The sequence below is a fragment of the Drosophila arizonae genome, chromosome 4, assembly GCF_054131065.1.
Source record: "Drosophila arizonae isolate 15081-1271.41 chromosome 4, UAZ_ARI_1.0, whole genome shotgun sequence".
Classification (NCBI taxonomy): Eukaryota; Metazoa; Arthropoda; class Insecta; order Diptera; family Drosophilidae; genus Drosophila; species Drosophila arizonae.
The window spans coordinates 15,393,150-15,415,936 of NC_142924.1; the positions used below are offsets into that span (position 1 = coordinate 15,393,150).

General features: G+C 39.8%; 7 protein-coding genes across 9 annotated transcripts; 3 read left to right on the top strand and 4 right to left on the bottom strand.

Moving 5' to 3' along the window:
• Positions 1-242: 242 nt before the first annotated feature.
• Positions 243-2,185, bottom strand: elgi (E3 ubiquitin-protein ligase NRDP1 elgi). Of its 2 annotated transcripts, none has more exons than XM_089467553.1 (5): positions 1,958-2,185; positions 1,751-1,893; positions 1,250-1,694; positions 1,014-1,179; positions 243-941 (listed from the first exon to the last, which is right to left on the bottom strand). In XM_089467553.1, exons 1-5 carry the CDS (start codon positions 2,045-2,047, stop codon positions 838-840), a joined length of 948 nt encoding a protein of 315 aa, XP_089323679.1. In that variant the 5' UTR covers positions 2,048-2,185; the 3' UTR covers positions 243-837. The 2 variants fall into 2 exon arrangements, with proteins under 2 accessions (XP_089323679.1, XP_089323678.1); XM_089467552.1 differs by having other exon boundaries at positions 243-956.
• Positions 2,186-2,278: 93 nt separating this feature from the next.
• Positions 2,279-3,284, bottom strand: GXIVsPLA2 (phospholipase A2 group XII). The gene is made up of 2 exons (XM_018005217.2): positions 3,035-3,284; positions 2,279-2,958 (listed from the first exon to the last, which is right to left on the bottom strand). Exons 1-2 carry the CDS (start codon positions 3,282-3,284, stop codon positions 2,522-2,524), a joined length of 687 nt encoding a protein of 228 aa, XP_017860706.2. The 3' UTR covers positions 2,279-2,521.
• A 109-nt stretch (positions 3,285-3,393) lies between these two features.
• Positions 3,394-4,791, top strand: LOC108612340 (transcription elongation factor, mitochondrial). Its single transcript, XM_018005219.2, has 2 exons — positions 3,394-3,739; positions 3,794-4,791. Exons 1-2 carry the CDS (start codon positions 3,546-3,548, stop codon positions 4,719-4,721), a joined length of 1,122 nt encoding a protein of 373 aa, XP_017860708.2. The 5' UTR covers positions 3,394-3,545; the 3' UTR covers positions 4,722-4,791.
• Positions 4,792-4,920: 129 nt separating this feature from the next.
• On the top strand, positions 4,921-13,619 carry LOC149269183 (uncharacterized). The gene is made up of 4 exons (XM_089467544.1): positions 4,921-6,252; positions 10,814-10,937; positions 12,308-12,469; positions 12,978-13,619. Exons 1-4 carry the CDS (start codon positions 5,450-5,452, stop codon positions 13,095-13,097), a joined length of 1,209 nt encoding a protein of 402 aa, XP_089323670.1. The 5' UTR covers positions 4,921-5,449; the 3' UTR covers positions 13,098-13,619.
• LOC149269184 (xaa-Pro aminopeptidase 3) lies at positions 6,482-8,377 on the top strand. Its single transcript, XM_089467540.1, has one exon. It carries the CDS (start codon positions 6,620-6,622, stop codon positions 8,213-8,215), a length of 1,596 nt encoding a protein of 531 aa, XP_089323666.1. The 5' UTR covers positions 6,482-6,619; the 3' UTR covers positions 8,216-8,377.
• LOC149269185 (alanine--glyoxylate aminotransferase 2, mitochondrial) lies at positions 13,290-18,997 on the bottom strand. 2 transcript variants are annotated; one of them, XM_089467541.1, is made up of 4 exons: positions 18,719-18,997; positions 15,832-16,141; positions 14,686-15,763; positions 13,290-13,793 (listed from the first exon to the last, which is right to left on the bottom strand). In XM_089467541.1, exons 1-4 carry the CDS (start codon positions 18,738-18,740, stop codon positions 13,647-13,649), a joined length of 1,557 nt encoding a protein of 518 aa, XP_089323667.1. In that variant the 5' UTR covers positions 18,741-18,997; the 3' UTR covers positions 13,290-13,646. The 2 variants fall into 2 exon arrangements, with proteins under 2 accessions (XP_089323667.1, XP_089323668.1); XM_089467542.1 differs by lacking the exon at positions 13,290-13,793 and adding an exon at positions 13,981-14,224.
• Positions 18,998-19,444: 447 nt separating this feature from the next.
• Positions 19,445-22,749, bottom strand: l(3)04053 (lethal (3) 04053). The gene is made up of 4 exons (XM_089467538.1): positions 21,498-22,749; positions 20,653-21,443; positions 20,380-20,585; positions 19,445-20,301 (listed from the first exon to the last, which is right to left on the bottom strand). Exons 1-4 carry the CDS (start codon positions 22,342-22,344, stop codon positions 20,184-20,186), a joined length of 1,962 nt encoding a protein of 653 aa, XP_089323664.1. The 5' UTR covers positions 22,345-22,749; the 3' UTR covers positions 19,445-20,183.
• Positions 22,750-22,787: the final 38 nt, after the last annotated feature.

Below are 22,787 nucleotides of genomic sequence, written 5' to 3' on the forward strand. Positions count from 1 at the left end.
TTGTGGTTCTTTTTTTTTTTTTTCAAAGCTCAGACAGGAACCAGTTTGATATCGTTGTTACTGTTGCATTGGTTAGGCGACTTATTGGATTTCCTTTTCGGGAACAGATGATGCCCAGAACTCTTGTGTGTGCTGGGATGTGTGTGAGTGTGTGCGTGGGGGCAACGTAAAGCTGAGATAATGCAACCCAATAAACTTTTTTAATGCGATTGCGCAGCTGAGCTAAACAAAGTCAAATACAATTTGCTTACACTTGAGATTCTGTTTTATTTGATAAAAATATGGAATACTTAAAATTTCTTTTAATTTAATTACACATTAAGTAAATTATTTAAGTTTCTTAAATAAAAGCCACAATTATATAAGAGACACAAATTGAATGCATCCAGCGAAATTGAAGAGAACAATAACAAAAGTTTGTTTGCTGAGATCGCTTAATTACAAAAATATGATTACCACAAACACAGACATGTGCGAGGGTATACATGTGCGTATGTGCAAATACATCATAAACGACATGTGGTTTTGTTTGTGGGGGAACAAAGTTCTATATAAATTTCTTTACTACAACTTGAAAGTCGTCATGAGGCGCTGAATGGTTTGTATTTTGTTTGCTTTTAGTTCTGAGAGTGCATTCGAGTTAATATTAATGCTAAAATGATTAATATGACAAATGTGTGGGTGTGTGCGTGTCTGTGTGTTTGTATGTGTATGAGTGTGTTGATGCTTAGGTATATGCATTATTTCGAGAAAACAACAAAACTGAGCACTGTTTGATATACAATTAAGTATTTAGTTACTAATTAGTTGAATGTAGCTGCCGCATGAGAAACTCGATTACTCGATTCCATGCGCAAAGATCATAACCAGACCCGGCTCGACCATCACATCCTCAGTCATGTGCACGTTGTCACAGCTCAGCACAAGCACTGCCTGTTTACCTGCAATCACAAAGCCTTTGTTTAGTCAGGGACACTGTTTAACTAATTAATTTAATTGCCACGCAAACTCACCTGGTATGCGTCTGCATACATAATTGTCATAGATGCGTCGATTGTTTTGGCGCGTTTCTAAAGAGCTGAGGCCACGGGGCCAGCGTCGCTCGTGGCAGTTCTCCATTAAGCTATCCAGTATATGTGGCGGGCAACCAGACTCCGATAAAGCACGCTTAATCATCAGCTGTAAGACCGTTGCATATTAATACATATATACAATTTTAACTGCTATCATTAATTATTCACTCATTTACCTGCAGTGCATCATCGGGAGTGGAAATCATGCCGCCCCAGCGTGTAACACGCGCTCTGGCTAAAGCGCTGCTCCATCGTATCACTTCATCACGTTCCATTTGATCAGCAATCGCGCGCATTGCCGGATTTGAGACGCGCATGGCACGCATAAAATCTTTAAATAGCTGCAGTTCTCGCTTCAATTCATTGATAGTTAGCTGCTGATCGGTTATTTCCGTTTTCAGTTGGCCTATTTGCTCTGTTTGCTTCACAATCAACACACGCAGCTCACGCACACAGTTATGATCCTTGAGCTCGTCCTTGGGTATGTCAAAGCCACAGCCTTTTTCGCAGGGAAATGGACGCTTTGGATTGTGCACGCAGTCTTCCAAATGCGAATTGTAGGCATCCAACTTCAACACAGCTGTGCAGCCATAAGGCGCATTGTCACAGGTAATCGAGAGCCTGTAAAAACGCTCATTAGTTGGGTATGAAAAACAAGAGTCGTGTAAAATAGTTACCTGGACAACAAGTTGCGCAATATGCGCGGCACAGCTCGCAGATTTGCAGTAGTTAGGGCATTACGATCAACTGGGCATGTGGGCTGGCGTGTCAGCCATTCATTTATGCAGCCACGACAGAAGGCGTGCTCGCACATGACCGCCTGTGGAATAATTTGAGACTCAAAATGAAATGTGTTTTTCGTTGTAGTGTAGTTATTGTCAAACCTGTAGTGGATCTTCGAGAACACCTGAGCATATGGGACATGTTAGCTCTTCGTCTACTTCGCCTTGAAAGCGATTGACATCATAGCCCATTGCAAACAATTTTCAAATGACAACCTACATTAAAAAATTTGTTCAGTTTGTTGCAAAATCTTTTTTTTGCTGCGCTTGTGTTGTTTTAGTGCTGGTTAATGCAATTAGAGTTTCAGTGTAGTGCTGCAAACGACAAAATATGTAGCAATTAATCGACGAATCGATAACGAATTTATTATTGTCTTGAGCCCAAAAATATCGATAACTATGACCCTTATATAGAAATACCGATTTAACGAGCCAAATTTAAAAATAATTTCTTTATTTTTAACATAATGCTCAGCCAACTTGTAGGTTTTGCTTGAATCATAAATTATACATTTTTAAACATGAAATCTGCGCTGTAAACAAATACTGAGTCTTTGCTAGCTATGGTATTAGGCTAGGAAAATTCGTCAAAATGGTAAAAAAGTACAACCATAACTAAAAACTAACATGAACTTATTAACAACAAATAACATATTTATCTAAGTGCTAGATTTCGTTACGGTCCTTCCAACCGTACTTCTGCCTCTGCTGTTTTTCCTTGCTATTCGTGTACTTGTTGCCATTGAAGTTACTTGGTTTGCTAGGAGGACAATAACATGAGCGTTGCTGCGAATCCAAGTAAGATTTACAGCCTAATGTCAAGGTGCCTGTGAATAGCATCTTAGCGGCCGCTTTACAGCCTTTCATCATTAGATCACTGGCAATAGATTTTTCATAGCTGTCACAGTATCTGTATAAACAACGCTTGAAATCCAAGTCGCACAGCTCCTTATCGCTATTGCAAGTATCGTAGCAAATATCATGCGCATTGCAGCATGCTTCCATTTCGACGGCGGGTAGGTATTCCGTACTAATTCTCAGACCCAAAGAACCGCAGCCATCAGCGGTGGGCACATAGAACTTATTTTGCACTGCGCGCGGCGCTGAAAGACAAACAACACGTCAGTATAAGGCTATCTCATTTACATAATAATATCTATGTGTACGTCAACTACTTACCCGTTCCGCCACCTTCGGGCACTGGGCACTGAAATACACAGTTTTCCTCGACGGCAGCATCGAATACCTCATGTACGGTACGAAATTTACGCACAATTGTGATGAAATTCTTGAAGACGTCGCCGAAAAGTGCCTCAGCCGCTATAATTGCATCTCTTAGATGCACAATTGTGCTCGATCCATAACCAGAATAGGCGTATGTCAAAAATGTTAGCAAATAAATAGCCAGCTTCATCCAGGAAAACTGCATTGTGAATTTAATTTTTGCACCGACTTTCAGAGTATGTAACACACCTAGACAGTACTGCGTGTTTACTAACTATTTAAGTTTCCTAAAATTCGGATGCTGCCAACAGCTGTTTGGCTGCACCAGCTGTGATCAGCTGCTTGTATTTTGGAATATTTTTTTTTTGGCTGGTCACACTCCTAGCATTATTAACAATCAACCTGTTCGCTTTGCATAATTACATTTTTGAATTGCTTTTTTTTTTATATACTCTTGAATTAAATAATGCTTGCTTTTAATATAAAACGTAGGCTGTGTGCGGTAAGTGCAAATTTTGTTAGGCAATTGGGAAAACAACCACCTGCAGAACCTATAATTGAAGATGCAGAGCCGCCGTTGGAGTTGCCGCCTTATACAGAGGAGCAGAGCAAGCTTATTCTAAATGCAATAAACCAACAAGGTGCTGAGCAACTAGTAAGGTTTGTATTTAGCAAATTAAAAAAATATAGTTTAGTTACTGTCTTTCTTTTTAGATATGATATAACAAAAGCGCGTGTTAACAAACTGAACAACTGGAAGACGCGAAACGGTCCACTGCGGGAGCTAAGTGATATATTCCTCATTGATGGCTTTGGCTTAAAGGTGGTTACCAAGTTTTATAAAAGTTTGCTGGAACCGGCGCCCAGTGCTTCGAGTGGCACTAAAACTACAAAGGCTTCCCGGACAGCGCCATTTATTACACCAGCTTTAGATGAGCAGCAAAGGCTGCGCATTTCGTCCACTGTTGGAGTGCGGATAGGAGTTACGAGCGTTAGTTGGGCAAGGCTGGAATTGCCACAGACTAAATACTCACCTAGTCTGCTGACTCACTGGCAGCATCACGAAATAAACGACAAGAAATTACATCTGGTCGAACTTGTGCGCCGTTGCCTTTATGTCGCTCATCAAATACCCCAAGCTGATTGCTATGTCCTGGAGAACCCACAAATGGCACAGGCCAGCAGCAATCCCGGCAGCATTGACCAACAGAATGTGAACATCCAGAAGGCGCAAGTCACTTCGATGCTAAGCTACGCTTTGATGTCGCGCACCAGTTCCGACGAGAGCAAAACAAACGTCTTTTACCTTCGTCGCTTTCTTACCGCACGCCTTTTCAATCATCTGGTGGGAACTGAACGCGTTTCCTCAGAGGAAACAATTCTTGGCATGATGCGGACGTACTATAATATGGAGGATTATCGAGATCAAGACGAACAGAGTAATCTGCAAAATCAAGTGCAGTTTCCTTCAGATTTGCGCACAATGTACTCCAAGGTTGAGCGCTATCAAAGGGAGCTGCTTGGGCAGGCTTTTCTGTTAAATTTGGCTTTTCTCCGCCTTGTGGTTCTGCGGGATCAGGTGAGCATTGCAAGTGTATCGCGGAACTCCAAGAAGCTACCCAGCGAACAGGAACTGGAATAAAATAGTAATTTTGTTATATATGTATATTAGGTGTTTGTTAAAAATATATGTATATAAACTTTTAATTGAATTGAAATTGGTTTCTATATTCTTACCATCTGTTTAAAAAGAGTATTCAAGCTTCGGCGCATACATTATTGTCCATTTATATATTATGTATTTTCTGAGGTTTTAGTACTTGTGGGTTGCGGTCACACTGCAGCTTTTAGTTTGTTATTTCGTTTCGACGTAGTTGGACGTGTCGGCGCTTAGGCCGTTTGTCTGTCTAGTTGCAACAAAAACTTCGTAGACTTAAAGGCAAATTGTGAATGCATTTTAAATTATTTGTTTTAAAATTTGTAAAAACCCGTTCGAATTTCATAGCAAAAAGCCAATGATAGTGATTTAATTGAAAGTATTTTTTATTTAATTCAATTAATGGAAATAAAAGCTAAATTTGTTATTGAAATAAATTAAGCGAATGCGCTGTGTATGAGTGAAAAAGGGCATCGTTGGCGGCCTATTTGCGAGTTGTGTATTTATCTATTTATTTATAACATATTCACACACACATATATACATACACATGCATGTAAAAGTGAAATTTCTTAGAGTGACAGCAGCAAAACAATGCGAAGTGAAAGAGAAAATGAAGTGCCAATAAAACATGCGAAAGGGGGAAGAAAGGGGATATACAAACAATAACTGTGAATGCTACATTTTTTTTGGGCACATTCCAAGCCTGAAAAATGAGCGCCTCTGTAGGAACACTGGAACTGAACTACAACAACAACAACATTAGCAATATAAATAGTAATAAAAACAACTTCAGATATGCCAACAACATGCACAAATACAAACAAAAAACAACTATGGATGATTCCCTGGTACACGGAATAGGCTCAGTCGCCGTTTCCGGCAACTGCCCGCAGCTAATAAAGAGCAACAGCTACGACGGCACAGGCATACGCTTTCCACTGGAAGCCAACGTCAGCACCAGCTGCGACCTGGATATTCCATTGACGGCAGCCGATGGCAACAGCTGTGCAGAGAATGCCATTGAGGAGAGCAGCGAACGTGATGCGTTTCTCATTGTGAATCCCAGCGCTGGCAGCAGCACCAACAATCGACGCAGTCACACTCGCACCACCTCCTCCTCTTCCTCGTCCTCCTGCGCCGCCTATTTGCGCCGCAATTCCTGCTGGCTGCGTGCGCACGCATTCATCATGCGCAACTGGTACCTCAGCTACTTGGTGCCCATTGCCCTGCTGGGTCTCATCCTCGTCGTTGGCTACCTGACGCGCAACTATGCCAAGCAGTTGCTCTTCTGGATCGAAACGCAGAATCACTGGATCATCTTCATCATCTTCATGGCGCTCTTTACGCTTGTCAGCTTCCCCGTTGTCGTGGGCTACCTTGTGCTGCTGATAACCGCTGGCTACCTGTTCGGCTGGTGGCGCGGCTGGCTAACGGTACTACTTGGCGCTAATGTGGGCATAGCCATAGCTCATCTCACCATAAGAAGCTGCCGGCACCGCATCGCAGTGCATAAGTGAGTAGATTGAAACTTGTTATTGTTCATTATTGTACAGGATGTCTCGCTAGTCGAGCAAGCTCATAAGCTCACCTGGCTTCCGCACCTGCCAAAGGCCTGTATAACTGAGCAGAAGGAGAATTGATTTATGTCAATTATAGCATAGGATATCTACACAATCAATCAGCTCGTAAGCTCGCTTACTTTGCTAGGGCACCTATCTAGTCGAGCATACCCTTGCAAAGCCTGCTTGGTAGCAATACAACTTCCGGCTGAACTAATGTTCAGTTTGTCTTGTCATTTGTATTCATTCTATGTTAAAATTTTAAAAAGTTGCCATATTTATATTAAGATTATTTATTATCATATTTTATTTTTATAAATCATGTTTCGTGCATTGCCAAAATTCAAAGGTTTCCGACCCTGGGTCAATTTTTTGTTGCCGCAGAGTCAACTTTGTAATGAAAAACTTTGTGAACTTATGCAATCGGCGCCTCCCCCGGCGCCGTCTCCCGTGCCTGCACCGGAACCAGCTCCTATCCAGGTTCCAGCACCAGCACCAGCTCCAGCTCCGCCGCCAGAGCCCGTCAGCATGGAAGATTCGGAATTTGCCAAGATGATGAATCCGCTTTCGGTGGCTGAGCTGCGGCAACGTCAGCCGCCAATCAAATGGCGAACTACCGACTATACGAAAGACGATCCGAATCGCATAGAGGTGATGATACCAAAGGAGGTCGCCCATCATCGCTGGGCCGTCATGGACAGACTGAGCCATTCGGAGCGCAGGCGCGGCAACACCCATGCCCTGATCATAGCAGGCGTTAGATCCATTTATGGTCAGCCGGTTCGACAGCTGGCCGAATTCGCATACCTCTGCGATTGCCTGTTGCCCGACATGGTGCTCGTGCTAGTGCGTAATCGCCTGATGGAGCTGCGCGCGTTACTCTTCCAGCCGGAGGAGCGAGAATATATAGATCCTACGCTGACGACTTATGCCTGCCAGCGCTTCAATGTGGACAAGGTGCTGCCGCTGTCGGCCTTCAAGGAGACGCTGTACCGCAAGCTTCACAATATTAGCGCGAAATTGTGGTACACCAAGGATGCGAGTCGATTGACTCAGCTGGTCAAGGAGCTCGCCTATGACCTGAAGCTGAACATCGATTGTCCTCGCCACATGATGCAATGCGTGCGCAGCGTTAAGACCAAGCGGGAGCTGACTGCTATACGGCGTGCCAACTTGATAGCTTCCGAATCGATGCAGGAGGTGATTATGGAGCATGAGCCCTACCAGGGCAAACACGAAATTGGTTTGCTCTTCGATGAGAAGTGTCGCCAGCGCCACGCCTACCAGGAGCTGCCCTATGCACCGAAGCTGACGGCCGGCCTGGGCAATGTGTGGCTAATGGACGGAGCCTGTCAATACGCGGGCTACCACGGGGGCTTGGCCAGATATTGGCCCATCCTTGGACGCTTCTCGCCGCCGCAGAAGGTGCTCTACAACATGCTGCTCGAGATCCGCTCTAAGCTGTGCCTGCTGATGAGCAACAAGAGGAGCATTGTGCGCACTCCCCGGGAACTGCATGCCACGTTCCTCATCCTGCTGGCAGCACATCTGCAGAAAATGCGTGTGCTGCCGGACAACCTGATGCGTCGGCCGGGCAGCTATAAGTCCGTAACTCGATTCACTTGCTTCTCCACGCTCATCAAGCATGTGGGCTTGGACTGCGAGGTCAATCAGGACCAAATGCTCAACTATAAGCTGATGCCCGGCAACGTCATCTCGCTGCAGCTGTCGGTCGTTATACCGAGTGACTGCCTGCAAGCCTATCCGGAGTTCCGTGGCCTCGTCTGCATCCTCAACGATTGTGTTCACATCAAGGACAATCACGATGTCGAACTGCTCACCGACGGCTGTGTGTCCATTGCCCGCGACGTGGAGGAGCTACGCGACAGTAGCAAGCGCTCCAAGTTGGCAAACTGAAAGAACGATTTATTAATTATTTCCAAATTGTGTATTGGCCTGTTGTCTACAGAAATGTATTGTATATATAACGTATGTATGTATATTGCGACTTGAACTGTTTTAGGACAAGCTTACGCGCTATAAATTAAATATTGAATTTAACTTTTCCAGATAGAGAAATACCAGAGTGTTCAATCATTGAGTAGCCTAATGAAAAGATATTTTATGAAACATCAAAAATAATGTTAAAATACTAACTGATAAAATGTACGATTCATGAAGGTTAATCAGTAGTTATCAGTAAACAGAAGTAATCCCCATATAACGCTCTGTAATACGCAAATAAATTGATATAATTAAGCGCTAGGAAAACTGAATACTATGGAGAGAATATAAAGTCTAGGAGAACGATGGATTACTCAGCTCTAAGTTCAAGTCAAATATCATTAGGTCTGAATAATTTATACCTATTTGATGTATATAACGTTTAGCTACGAGTACTATAAATAAGTATATTGTGGCTTTGGCTCCTCCCCTCCTCTCTCACTCAAGTTTCATCAGTTTTGCGCAAATATTAGCGCAATTTGAAGTCTATGTCTCTTTAGCTACAGCTCATTTCAACATGTCATCTATCTATATCAGTTCAGAATAAATATAGTATATATGTATCGACGTTACCTCTAAGTTCCCATAATTATCACAGCTTCACACAGAAAAACTTGTTGATAATTGAATAAATGTGTTAATTAAGCTAATTTACTTTCCATGTGCTCCCCAATGCGACGCAGCCCAACCCAAGTCGGCTGCTTAGTTCTGCACACATATTATATATGCATACATATATAGATTTCCACACATATACATGCATTTGTATGTGTGCCTTATCAATTTTGGAGCTTTCCAAATATATTTAACGCTGACATGCGTTGGCTTCCGTAGCCAACTGAATGGCTTCAGGTCTTCACTGCTTCATGGCTTTTCAATTGCTTTATCAGTTCACAAAAGTTTCGCGGTGAATAGCTATAAATAACTGTATGTATGCTTTTATTGGCTGCATTTCATAGTTTATTGAAATAATTGCAATATGTCCATTGAGTAATTATTAAGGTAACTGCAAAGATATACTGTACTGGAAGAAACAGGGGAGATTGATTATACAATAATAATGATGATTGTAATAAATAATTATGGTAATAATAATGACAATGATAATGACAATGTAATGATAAGAATGTAAATATGAGTTTATGCGACTGCTTAGAACTGATAATAATGACCATGGCAATGAATAAGTTTGGTAATAATGATAATGATAATAAAAATGATTAATGATAAGAAAAATGATTAATGACAGTAACAATAATGAATATCATTGTGGGGAGGGCAAGGCTAAAAATAAATATATGATTATATATTAGTAACAATGTGTTTCCAGGTTAACTCCTAGTCAGGCACACCCGACTAGCCACCCCTTAATTCATAATTAACCCTCGTTATAGCGGAAATGAGATATGACAGAACATAATAATTATTTTAGGCTAACAGAGTTCAATTGATTTACTGACATCAATTGCAGAGTATGTGCCAGTCGAGTAATTATGATTATAACAACATTATTATAATTATAAATACTGTTTACTGATATATACATATATACAATATGTATGTGGTAGCTAATAGCACACACCCCACATTGACTGCAGATCGTATCAGGCAATTGGCTAATAAATTGAGCAATCATAAATTACCGGGCAGACCCAACCCGGGCAGACCAGACCACTAAATGGCCCAAATGTGGGCAATTTGATTTTGGGTATAGCCAGTTGATGATAGGTTGGCTAACCGACTGTCAGTTGATGGACTCAAATCGAACTCTGATTACCTCTATAAACACACATACACACACGCACACAGGGAAATGCATGAATAATTGACAGGTGTCGAGACAAGTAGCAGTTTACTTGCCTATTCATGCGGAAAGCAAATTATATTGCTTAATGCTAATCCGATAAGCACTGTTTACCTTTCCAAGTAGCCATGTTTCCCTATAGAGCAGAAGTTTGAATTACAAAAAGCATTTCACTTAAATGATAACCGAAATCGAGTCTGCCGTGAGGCGAAACTGAATTTGCAACTGGTTTAACTTTGATTTGAGTAGAGCAACTAGTTAGACAGGTGGGTGATCTAGTAGAAATACCTTGACTTATATTTATATTTATATTTATATTTATATTTATATTTATATTTATATTTATATTTATATTTATATTTATATTTATATTTATATTTATATTTATATTTATATTTATATTTATATTTATATTTATATTTATATTTATATTTATATTTATATTTATATTTATATTTATATTTATATTTATATTTATATTTATATTTATATTTTTATTTTTATTTTTATTTTTATTTTTATATTTAATTTTTTATTTTTTATCAATTATCAAGTCTATTTAAAATAAAGGCACTCTGTCACTCTAAACGCACACATATATATAATATATACATATATATCTATATACTATATTTTATGTTGTCATTTTGCATATGTCTTCTAATCTAATTTAATTGCTTCATCTGTTTGCTTGCGGCTATTTTCAGACTGATCAAAAATGAGACTGGACGAGCTATACTGCGCGTGATATCTGGACCCAAAGCGTTTCGAGTGGTGCTCTTTACGCGTCTAACGCCCATACCATTCGGACTGCAGAACGTCATCTTTGGAGTAAGTTGATCTACGATTAGACTTCACGATGATATGATGGGAAATGGTATCAGACCCACTCTCAATTCTCGGGTATTTTATAATTTGTTCGTCTTTGACCTGCGCACTCGAACATATGTTTCATGTAGCATATATTATGTATTTTTATTTGAGCGACTATCAGTCAGGGACGAGCAACTGTGTACATATGCATATGTACATGCATATATATAGAAACTCAAATATATATATATATTCAATCGGCATAGTAAAGCTTCTTTGTTTCTGGCGACTTTTGCCGTGTATTTATTCAGTTATTCAGCTGTTTACTCACTCGAAATGCGTTCGCAGAGAAGTTTTACGTGTTCACGAATTTGTACTGAAATATATAAAGAAATGCTGCTTTAAATACGTACATTTTGGAAAGTTTTTGCATTGAATCAAGATTCGATCAAAGCGTGCCAAATGTAATATATGTATATATATTGCATTCGTCACTCTTCACACTGTTTCATTAGTCACATTGACGACCATTGGCATACAGAGGGGCACAATTTTAACTGCTGCCAGCCGTAGAAACACAAATAAATACAACAAAAATAATGCAAAGTAAATAAAAACAAATGTTAACTACAATAAATACAGCTGAGAGTTGAATGAGAAATTGAACTTGAAATTTTCTAAACAGGTGTTATTGTTCAGCCAAAAGCTGTACAAATTCAGAGCTATTTGTCATACATACGTCATACGAGTAATTAAAAAAATATGAAATTAGTTGAATTTTAAGTGGAATATAATTACATTTCATTTTAGTGTACTAGATAGTAATATAGAGATTAAGAAATAACTAACTTGACTTATTATTTGTTTTTTTTTTTTTTTAAGTTCTTTTGATCAATAACTAATATTAAATTTTTATAAAAGTATATTTTTGATATTAAAAAAATAAAAAAAAAAAATCTTATTTAGGCAATAGTTTAATTCGTTTCATTAGTTTTTCGTTCTTCTCTAGCTGTTTCCAGCCAGTAACTACGATAATATTTAGTTAGCCCTAAAAGTAGGCAACATTTTAAGGTCTTATACGCATTCGCTTAAACTGACAGGAACATTGTTCGTAAACAACGTAATAGAATTTTTTTTAATATAAAATTGTGCAAATATTTTTTTTTTTGTATAATTTTACAAGATTTTATTACATTTTTTTTTTTTAATATTTGTATAAGCAATTATGTGTGCATATTTTTATATATAAATGTTTGCTTTGAATATTTCCTATTATTTTTCATTCATATTAATATTCAGCTTTTTCTGTATGCTCATATAATACTCAAATATTTTATATATTTTTGATTATAAACACATTCTAATTTCTTATGCATTTTATTTTACAGATCAGTTCCATTAAGGCTCGCGACTATCATTTGGCCACATTTCTGGGTCTGTTGCCTGCTCAAACGATAAATGTTTATCTGGGCTCCACGCTGCGTTCGATGCACGAGGTGCTCAATGATCACAATACCAAAGTGACGGGCTACGTTAGTTTTGTGATCGAGGTGAGCTGCTCCATATATGTATATATATATATATATATATATATATATATATATATATATATATATATATATATATATATATATATATATATATAGTATTGTTTGTTTACCTTCAGCTAGTTGTGCTTTCAGTTACACAAGAATTATTGATTTTGTTTGCATAATGGGGGTAAAAATAGTCTTGCGTGCTAAATTAAGTTGAGAATTTTCCATGACTTGAAGGTGATTGCACAAAAGTGCATAAAGTTGCCTTTAAATTATAAATGTGGCTTGACGCAATCAATTCCAAGAAAATGCACGAATTTCTCGTGCAGCCTGAAAGTAGGCAATGCTTTTTATGTCTTCTACTGCTGTGCTTTAAAGTCTTATACTCTGTGGCGGCCAAATGCCTGGAAATTTAATATATGGTATAGGGCTTTAAAATTAAATGAAATATATATATGTTTTATTTTCATATTATTATTTAAATTTTTTTATTAAATATGTTATTTCCCCTTCTTTATTTTAGGTAATTTGTGGCGTTGCTCTGATGTTTTGGGTGGTGCAAAAGGCGCGCAAGGAACTCTCGGAGACTTTGCTAAACTCGGACTATGAGAACGACGGCAAACCCATCGATATACAAGTATAGCAAAAGGAGAACAGCCCGACTCAACAGCAACAACTAGAGTTGACGATGGAGTCTGCTGATGATGCGAATAGGAATTGTGTTAATTAATTAATGTAAAGATCTTATTTTTAGATTGTTTAGCAAGCCAATTAAATTATTTAGTATCTAGTTTAGTAAATTACAAATTACAAATGAAAGAAATACCAAAAGAAATGTCGCAAATATACATACATAGCTATGTATAAGAATTATACTTAAAAAAGAGTTGACAACTATTTTAGTGACAAATGCTGTGCCTAAAGTATCTACATATATATACATACAATATTTACAGTTCATATACATACATACACACATATATTGTACATGAATTTTACATTTAAATTAAAAATTGATGCCTCGCTCAGAGTTATTGGAATGTAAAATGCTCTCAGTTTGCATTTCAAGTCGATTTGTGCTCTCTAAATGAATCCATTGAAATTATGCTCAATTATATTGAACTAGTTTTGTAAGTAATAAATAATATATATATAGAAGTAATAATTATTGTTATTATATTAATGGTAATGGCTAATGCATGTCACGGCTCGGACTTGTTATAGTTCGCCAGCCGCGTGGCCTTTTGTTCATATGCTCAACGAAAACTGTTTCCAGGATACTCAGCGTGAGCTCCACATCCTCGTGGCTGAGGCAAAGGGGCGGCCTAAAGCTGAGAACCTGTGGAATAAGAAAAACGAAATTGTTAGTATTAATAATAGATCAAGAAATGGTGGCAGTAGATATAAGGTCATACATACTTGCAGTTAGGAAACTTGCGTATGAACATGAGTTAGAAGAGAAACCCAAAAGGTGCTTGGAGATTAGATTAAAGTGCATATTTCACATAGATGATGTGTAAAATGTATTTTAGGTAATTAAAATTACTTTCTCTTTATTACGTAAGGAAATTTTCAATATAAAGTCTATAATCTATAAATGCATTCTGTTGGGGGATTAAGTCTTCTCATCTAGTCAAGTGCCAATTCGACTCGGTATTTCGTTGACTATTTGTGGGTGGCCAATGAATCCTCTATAGCTTGACCCAGCACATCCACAGCAAATTTGACATCGGCACGATTAATGCACATGGGTGGCTTAATGCGCAGCACCTGCAAAGGGTTTTGTGGTACGATGCATGAGAGGAGCAGCGAATCGGGAAGAGGAGCAAAAAGATAATACGTATTAGATATGTATGTAGGAGGAAGTGATAACGTTAAGATGAGGTAGTATTGGATGAGCAAGGTATAAGATAAGCTACGATTTTTGAGAGACAGAACTTGCTTCTCTTCTGCTAATTAGTAGTAGTAGTAGTACTAGCTAATATAAGTACTAAATTCAAGCAGTAAGATGATCTATATTAGTGTTAAAGTAAAGCTATATGATGATCTAGTATAAGACAAACAATGCAAGTAGGCGCAGCCGACTTAATAGTCTGGCGTTGCCAGAGTGCCGCGACTTGCCACATGCACACAGATTAATATGTATGTATTAGTGCTAAAGTAAAGCCGTTAAATGATCAAGTATAAGACACACATTAATCCTTTGGCGCTGCCAGACTTTTAGAACTTACATTGCCATGCAGTCCGCCACGGCCAAAGAGCACGCCCATATCCTTGCACGTCTCCCAAATGTCCAGCACATGCGGCGCAGCGAGTGGAGCACGCGTCTCCCGATCGCTGACGAGCTCCACGCCAATCATCAAGCCCTTGCCGCGCACATCGCCAATCAGTTCGTAGCGCTGCTGCAGCTCCTCGAGGCAGTTGAGGAAGTAGGTGCCCACCTCCAGGGAGTTGCGCTGCAGTTGCTCCTCCTCGATCACATCCAGCACGGATATGCCCACGGCACTGGCCATGGGGTTGCCGCCGTAGGTATTGAAATGCAGCGCCATGCCCAGGCTGGCGGCAATCTCCGGCGTGGTGACAACGGCGGCCAGTGGGAAGCCGTTGCCAATGCCCTTGGCCATGGTGACAATGTCGGGCATGTAGCCGTGCGCCTCGAAGCCCCAGAAGTGATCGCCCGTGCGGCCGAAGCCCGTTTGCACCTCGTCCGCCACGATGAGCCCGCCATTGGCGTGCACCAGGTCCGCCGCCCGCTTCAGATAGCCCTTGGGGAACTGCACGGTGCCGCCGACACCCTGGATCGACTCGGCAAACATGGCGGCCACCTTGCCCCGCGGCAGCGAGTACTTGAAGGTCTGCTCCAGCTCGTTGTAGTAGTTCACTCCGGCCTGGCACTCGTTCGGCGGGCAGCTGCAGCTGCGAGTGGTTTGCACAGGTGAGTCCCGGCAGGCGGAGCCGCCCCAGATGCCCTGGTAGGGATCGGGATTCATGACATGCAGTATGCCATTGTTGACACCGGGCAGCGGATAGCGCCACGTCGAGTGAGCCGTCAATCCCATCGTATAGGGCGACATGCCATGGTAGGCATTGCGGAAGGTCAGGATGTCCTGGTTGCCCGTGTGCAGACGCGCCATCAGCATGGCCAAGTCGTTCGCCTCCGAGCCGGAGTTGACGAAGCACACGGCCTTCAGCTTGCCCGGAAACTTGGCCGTCAGCCGTTCCGCATACTCGTGGATCTTGGGATGCATGTAGATGTTGGTCGTGTGCCAGAGCCTCGACATTTGCTCGCTCAGCGCCTGGTTCACTTTGCTGGAATGATGAAAGGATTAGGGCATCAATATAGCATCATAGATTGAAGACAGCCTGCTTCAGCTTACGGATGGCAGTGACCCACGGAGACGGTTACGATGCCGCCAAACATGTCCAGATAGCGACGACCCTCGTGATCGTACAGCCACTGCATGTGGCCCGCATGGATGACCAGCGGCTTCTTGAAGTGCGCCAACAGGTTTGGCGTCAGGTGGTTCTTGCGAGTCTCCAGTATACGCTCGTAGCTGGGCCCAGTGTATGCAGCCGGACGATGATCAGATTGGGGCATCTCGCTCTGCAGCTGGGACATCACGGCGGGCGCTGCCTTCGAGTGCAGCGTCGAGCTGCAGCGGATCAGCATGTTGCATGTTGTCTGAGCTGCAAGTAGATCAATGGGAGGTGGAGAAGAGAATATAGAGAATATAGAGGTTTATAATTCCATTGTATAATATATAATATACTGAAGTGCATAACAAAATAAATAAAAATAAATATTAAATAAAAATTAAAAGCCAGAATTAATTGAAAAATATAGCTCTTAAATTAATTTAAGCTTGGGCTTGTTCAAAAAATAAGATTATAATAATGAATAAATATATTTGATTTATTTTAGCTTCAATTATTTTTATTAGCATTTTGTACTTTATTTAAAGTCAATAAATTTATCAAATTAAATAAAAATTAAAAACTAGTATTAATTGAAAAATATAGTTTTTAAATTAATTTAAGCTTGGGCTTGTTCAAAAAAAGAGATTATAATAATTTATAAATATATGTATCTGATTTATTTTAGCTTCAATTATTTTTATTAGCATTTTGTACTTTATTTAAAGTCAATCAATTTATCAAATTAAATAAAAATAAATATTAAATAAAAATTAAAAACTAGAATTAATTGAAAAATATTCATATAAAATTATAATAATTTATAAATTTGTTTAAAGTCAATAAATTTATATAATATTATTAATTAATTTTTTTTATAAATTATATTTACTTATTTATTAGCGATACTCTAATTCCTAATTTTTACCCATATTTTTAAAATAAATAATTTGTAATGAAAATAATTAAGAAATATCTAAATCTGTTCCCACTGCACAATCTGTTGCCCTATACAATTTTTTCTAGTTTCAATAGACCATAGAAAACACAATCTGCCCAATCTCTCGTAATACTTTCAGCTAGTTCAAGCGTGAGATCAGTTATGGCATTATAAAAGGCTTTGAAACACGTGACATTTGATTAAATTTGAATAGACAGCAGCTCAAGCAATTCCACATATATAGTCTATATAGCTTATATAGTCTAAATAGTCTATAGTAGGTATATGCAAATGAATGCAACGTCTAAGAATGCAAATAGTTACGTAGAAAACGTAAACGAAGATCGAGACAGTGCAACCGAAACCATTTGTTTGGCTGGAATTTAACTGAGGCGCAGTATCCGATTTCCATAAATATAAATATAAATATTGTATATGTTTATATACTATCGCCTTTATGCATAGAATAACGAGTGGGTTGCTCAAATATAACTGGTTGCATTTATTTATTATTGTCAGGTAATTGAACACAATTAATTATTGATTAAGGCGCACAGTTCTATTTGTTGTTGTTTTTCTTCTTCTGGTTTTTCTTGTTGGGTTCAGATTTGAGTTGCTTAACGAAGTTCATTTAATTGAAACTTTAAATTTAATTTAATTTAAACGCCTATAGAAAGTGTAAACTTTGTTGCTGTCAATTGAAAGGCGTCAGAGAATTTGGCCGGTAAACTAGTGAATACCCTTACCAGACTCTGAATATGACATACAGCCACATTAATTACAAAGGTACCATAAAAAAACATGCGATATGAGGCGCCACCTCCCCAGCAACACGATGCCAGCTCCGGCCTCACTTAACAGTTGCCGATTATAATGAAGTGCGCAATGTGATAAGCGTTAGACCCCCTGCATAGGTGAACCCAATATTAAAAGTTATCTCTATATTATCTCTGCCTCCAGCCACTCAGCTCTGCTCTGCTCTTATCATTTAAACACCTGCCTATTATCAGCTTAGAGCTCTTATCAGTCACTCTGTCCACGCGAACAGGCGTGATTAGAACCGAATCTTTAGTTGGCATTGGGATTGCAGGGTGTTTGGCAAGTCGCACATCAAGTTTCGTATTTCTTGTGCGCAGTTCCGAATGGGGCGGTCATTGCCATTGCCATAGGCGCAACGGGAAGGTCAACAAACATATCTACATTTAACTTCAATTTAAATACTTGTGCAGGAAAAGCTGCACAGGTGAAAGCAGCAAAATTTGTTATGTTAAATATTTAAAATAAATAGAAACAAAGAACATTAAAAAACTAATAAATTAACATACATCAAAAAAAAAAAAAAAAAAAAAAAAGAAATAAACCAATTAAACAAAATTTATATTAAGAAAAAATAAATAAAATAAAAAATTAGTATTTATTGTTTATATATATATATATATATAAAAAAAAAAACTTAATACTTTATTATTTTATGCCTTTTTTCTAAATATTTAATATATATTTTAATTTTTATATACTTTTTTTTATTTATTTTTATATTATTTTATTTTATTTACATTTTTAATAATTTAAGTTCGTTTGCTATTTATTGCTTTTAATATTAGCAATAAACATAAGTATATGTTAAAAAAAAAACACACATTTACATAAGAAAGTTGAATGAAGATGCTGATAAGCACTTTTTTGACGTCATAATAAAAAATAAAACAAATTTAGCACCGAAAATAGAACAATTAAATCATATTTATAATGAATAATAATCAGTTGACCCATATTAATATATGAACGATATAAATAGATTTAAAGATTAGCAATTAGAATTTTGATTAAAGAAATACGAACAGTAATATTAATTTCTTGTGCCTCTTATATAGTATTACATATTTAAGCATATTCCATTTTGCACTTACCCAATAATCTCTTCGACATCATGTTAAATATATTCTATAATTTCCAGTTGGGAAGACTTCCTATTTATTTATAAAAATATTGCAAAACTAACACCGCACTTCCTGATTAATTGCCTTGTCCAGTTTTTTCTTTCACTATTCTGTTTTGCACCTTCGCCTAGGAGCTGTGTAAAACAGTTCTTTTCCTCTTACTTTTCTAGTCGCCGATCTCGCACTATACGAGTGGAAGCGGTGCGCACTCAACGACGACAGAGCCTCAACTAAACTAAGTGGAATTGAAAAAGCCGCGGTCCGCAGTCATTGGAATAGTGAACAGTCCTCAATCGGTTGGAACATGGGAAGCAGATGAAAGAAAGGGGGAGAGCGAGAGAGGGAGTGTGTGTGTGTGTGTGTGTGTGGAGATTTGTTATCTATTGGACGCTCGCGCAATGTCAAGGCTGAGATCTTTGTATGAGCTTTCACAGGAATATGGTATATGAAACTAAGACACATACTCATACTCATTTTCGTTTACATGTTACAAGAGACGGCGAATGTGGGAAGAGAGAATTGCAATTCTTACTCTTACATAAAGGTAAGGGAATTTTAAATTGAATTTCAACGGCAATCGGAATACTAAAAAATATACTAAATAAATTCCTATTAATACACTGATATTAAAAATAAAATTTCAAAAGATATTTTAACTTAAAATTTTTATAATAAAAAAATAAAACAATATTAAAATTTGTTTCTCACAATTTTATTTCATTTGTTGGATGAAGCACAAACTACGAACACAGGTGCACAGATTCCTTGTTGTTTGTTATTTATTTTGTATCATAATTTTTTGTTTTTAACAAAATATATTATTTATGTATATTTGGGAAAGGTATTATTTTGAATGAATTCCCTTGTTAGCAGATTTGAATTGAATTTCGCATTTCGCGTTCCGAAATACAACTGTGCCGAGTGTATTTAGTTAATTTGCTGATTTTGCATATAGCGCTAATTTACAATTGCATTATTATTATTATTATTATTGATAGTTTCCTTCTTTGTGTTTCATATATATATATAAACATTTGTTATTCATATAACACAATAAAATATATATATATTACACTTTTATATAGTATAATTTATGTATATAAATATTCTTATATCCGTTTTTTCAATCAACATCACAAGTCTGCGCTTTGATGCTCCTTCAATTGCCATTCGATTCCCTCACAGATGCCACGAGTTATTTGTATATAGACTTTCAAATGTAGATGTATATATATTTATAGCTCGATATAAAAAGGTTATTTTCGGTTGCTAAAAACAAGCGCTAGGTGGTGTTGGTTGGGCGGCTTATGAATAACAAAACTGAATAAATTTTGAGTAAAAAGCACACAAACACACATACACACACAGCATCAGCATCATCTCATCGTTATTAACATCATAATCATCATCAACAACTGCACCCAAATGAAAGTTTCTAATTAAACTCGCTGTACTGATCCGAATTGGGGCTATGAGGCGTGGCTGCTGCCGCTGTCGACGGCTCCAAGCTGGCCGCCATTTGACGCAGATTATCCACGCCAGCCAACAGTTGCCTATGATAAAGAGAGGGAGAGAGAGACAGAGAGACATTAGCTATGCTATTGATTTCAGCAAACTTAATCAAAACTGACCTCAAATTCTGCTCAGCATTGTCCGCAGCTCGCAGTAAATCGCGCGATAATTGATGTGTTCTGGACGGACGCGATGTGTTGCTGCTGCTGCTGTGGCTGCTGCCTGGTGTTATCACCGAAGCCCCACCAACAGCTGCTGCTCCCGCAGCGCCTGCGGCGCCAGCCGTTAGCTGATCACTATTGTGTCGCAGCTCGAAAAGCTCAGCCTTTAAAGGAATGCATTTAAATATATATAAGTAAAAATTTCTTTCCATGGTTATCATTCATATCTACCTCCAGCTGTGCCACCTGTCGCCGTAAACGTTGCGTATTCTGAGTTTGTGCTGTGGCCGCCAACGTTTCACGTCTTCGTGCATCGCCCACAGCCAGCAACTGCTGCTCATAGTCCTGAGCTCGACGCGTTTGCGCATTCAGCTCCACACGCATCTCTTGCAGTTCGCGCAGCAGCCGCTCGTTCTCCTGACGCAGCGTGCAGGACACACCACCATCCGATTCCTGGGGCGGGGAATCTATGGAATTCGAGGGCAGCCCAATGGCCACATCCGCCATGCGCTGTGACGAGTGCAGAATGGGACCGTCAGACAGAAAATCGGGCAGCATTTTAACCGTAGAGCCAGTCGCATCGCCGGCGGATTGCATCGTTGAAGTGTTGGGCAGACCAGCGGTTGCGGCAGCGGGCAAGAGCAGAGCACCACCATTGCCGCCACCCATGGCGCTGCTACAGCTGGGCGCCTCGGCAGCGCCTAAAGGCGAGTTGGGTGGCGAACTGAGATGCGCCTCCTGGCACCACGAGTCCGGCAAATGATCCTGCACAAAGTCGGGTAGAGCCGATGCGGCGCCAGCCACGTTTGACGTGTCCAGCGGCAGATCGAGCTTCATTTTGGGTGAAGCCGAAGCCAGAACCAAGCGATTCGGACGCAAAGCAGGTCGACGCCGAGGCGACGCAGCAGCAGCGGCAGCGCAGGCAGCATGCGGCGGCATATCGTAGCTGGAATAGGATCGCGGCACATAGCGCGAATTGCTGGCCGCCGCGTGCAAGCTCGACGATGATGAAGGAAATATATCTAAAAAAGAAAATATATTGAGAATCTTCCTCCATTCTTATGCAAGCAACTTACCATCGTCGACGCGGTCATCGTACAAGCGACTGTTCCGCACCTGGGCTAGGCCCAAGTGCTCGTAGTCATCATCATCATCCAGCATGATGCCACTGCGCTCCACCTCCAGCCGCAGATCCGGACGTAGCCGTGTCGAGCTGGAGCTGTTGCCACTTCCGCCACACGCTGCATACTCGGCCAGACTCGCCTGCGAGTCGAAGGAGCTGAACCGTGGCGAACGCTTCATCTTAGAGGTGGCGCTGCCATTCAAATCCGGCTGCATATGGCTCACGGATGCAGATTGTGGTACCTTTGGCCTGGCGCCCGTTGACGTTTGTAGCGCAGCGGTTGACGTTGAGCTTGCATTTGTGTTGCTGCCGCTGCTACTGCTGCTGCAGGCACTCGTGCCGCCCGTTGCATCAAGGGATGTGACTGTGCTGCTTGGCGCTGTAATTGTGCCGCTGCTGTTGAGAAAGTGCTTGAAGGAAAATGTTGATGTGGATGAGGAAGAGGCGGAGGCGGTGGCATTAGTGCAGTTTGTTGCACTCGCTGTTGCTGTTGCAGCTGCTGTTGCAGCTGGGGGCGCTGCGGCTGCTGTTGCTGCTGTGGCAATCATTGTCGCCGAACCAGTCGTGGCCCGTATATTTGTGTAATCACCACGACTAGAGCTGCTGGCGCTGCCATTTAGCCATAAGTCTGCCACCAGGTCGTTGACATTGTCGCTACGCGTACTTGCCGGCAGCTTGGCATCGCCGCAGGCTCCATTGCCATCGCCGGTCAGGTGCTGTTGCTCCTGTGCAGCTGTGGCTGTATTGGCAGCAGCGGCAGCATCGTCCGTATTGATATTGTTCCCATTGCCATTGGCCATTTAAATGTTGCAGCCACCGTTAGTCACTGAATTCCGTCGCCAGTGGTTTGAGTAAACTATGCTCTCCTTGTGCCCCTGTTGTGTATACTTTTTATGGGATTCTGTATTTGTTTTCGCTGCAAATTTAGTTAATTTGGCGTTGCATTTCTCTGCCGACTTTTCACTAAAGTTTTTGTTGCTTAGAGCTGGGCACAAACGATATTCTGCATTCTTTTTCTGTTATCGATGGGTCGAGACTAACGTATCGATGGGTTTTCTTAATGAGCGCAAAGGAAGCAACCAAAATTCAAATTGTTTGTAATAAAAATGAAACAAAGTGTAATAAATTTGTAAAAACTTAAGAAATTAGAAAATAGTGTGTTTCTGTCTGATTTGTACTGGTCATATATTTGTTAAATTTTAATAAATGTTGCATAAGTTCAGTTACAAATGTTAGTTTGTTA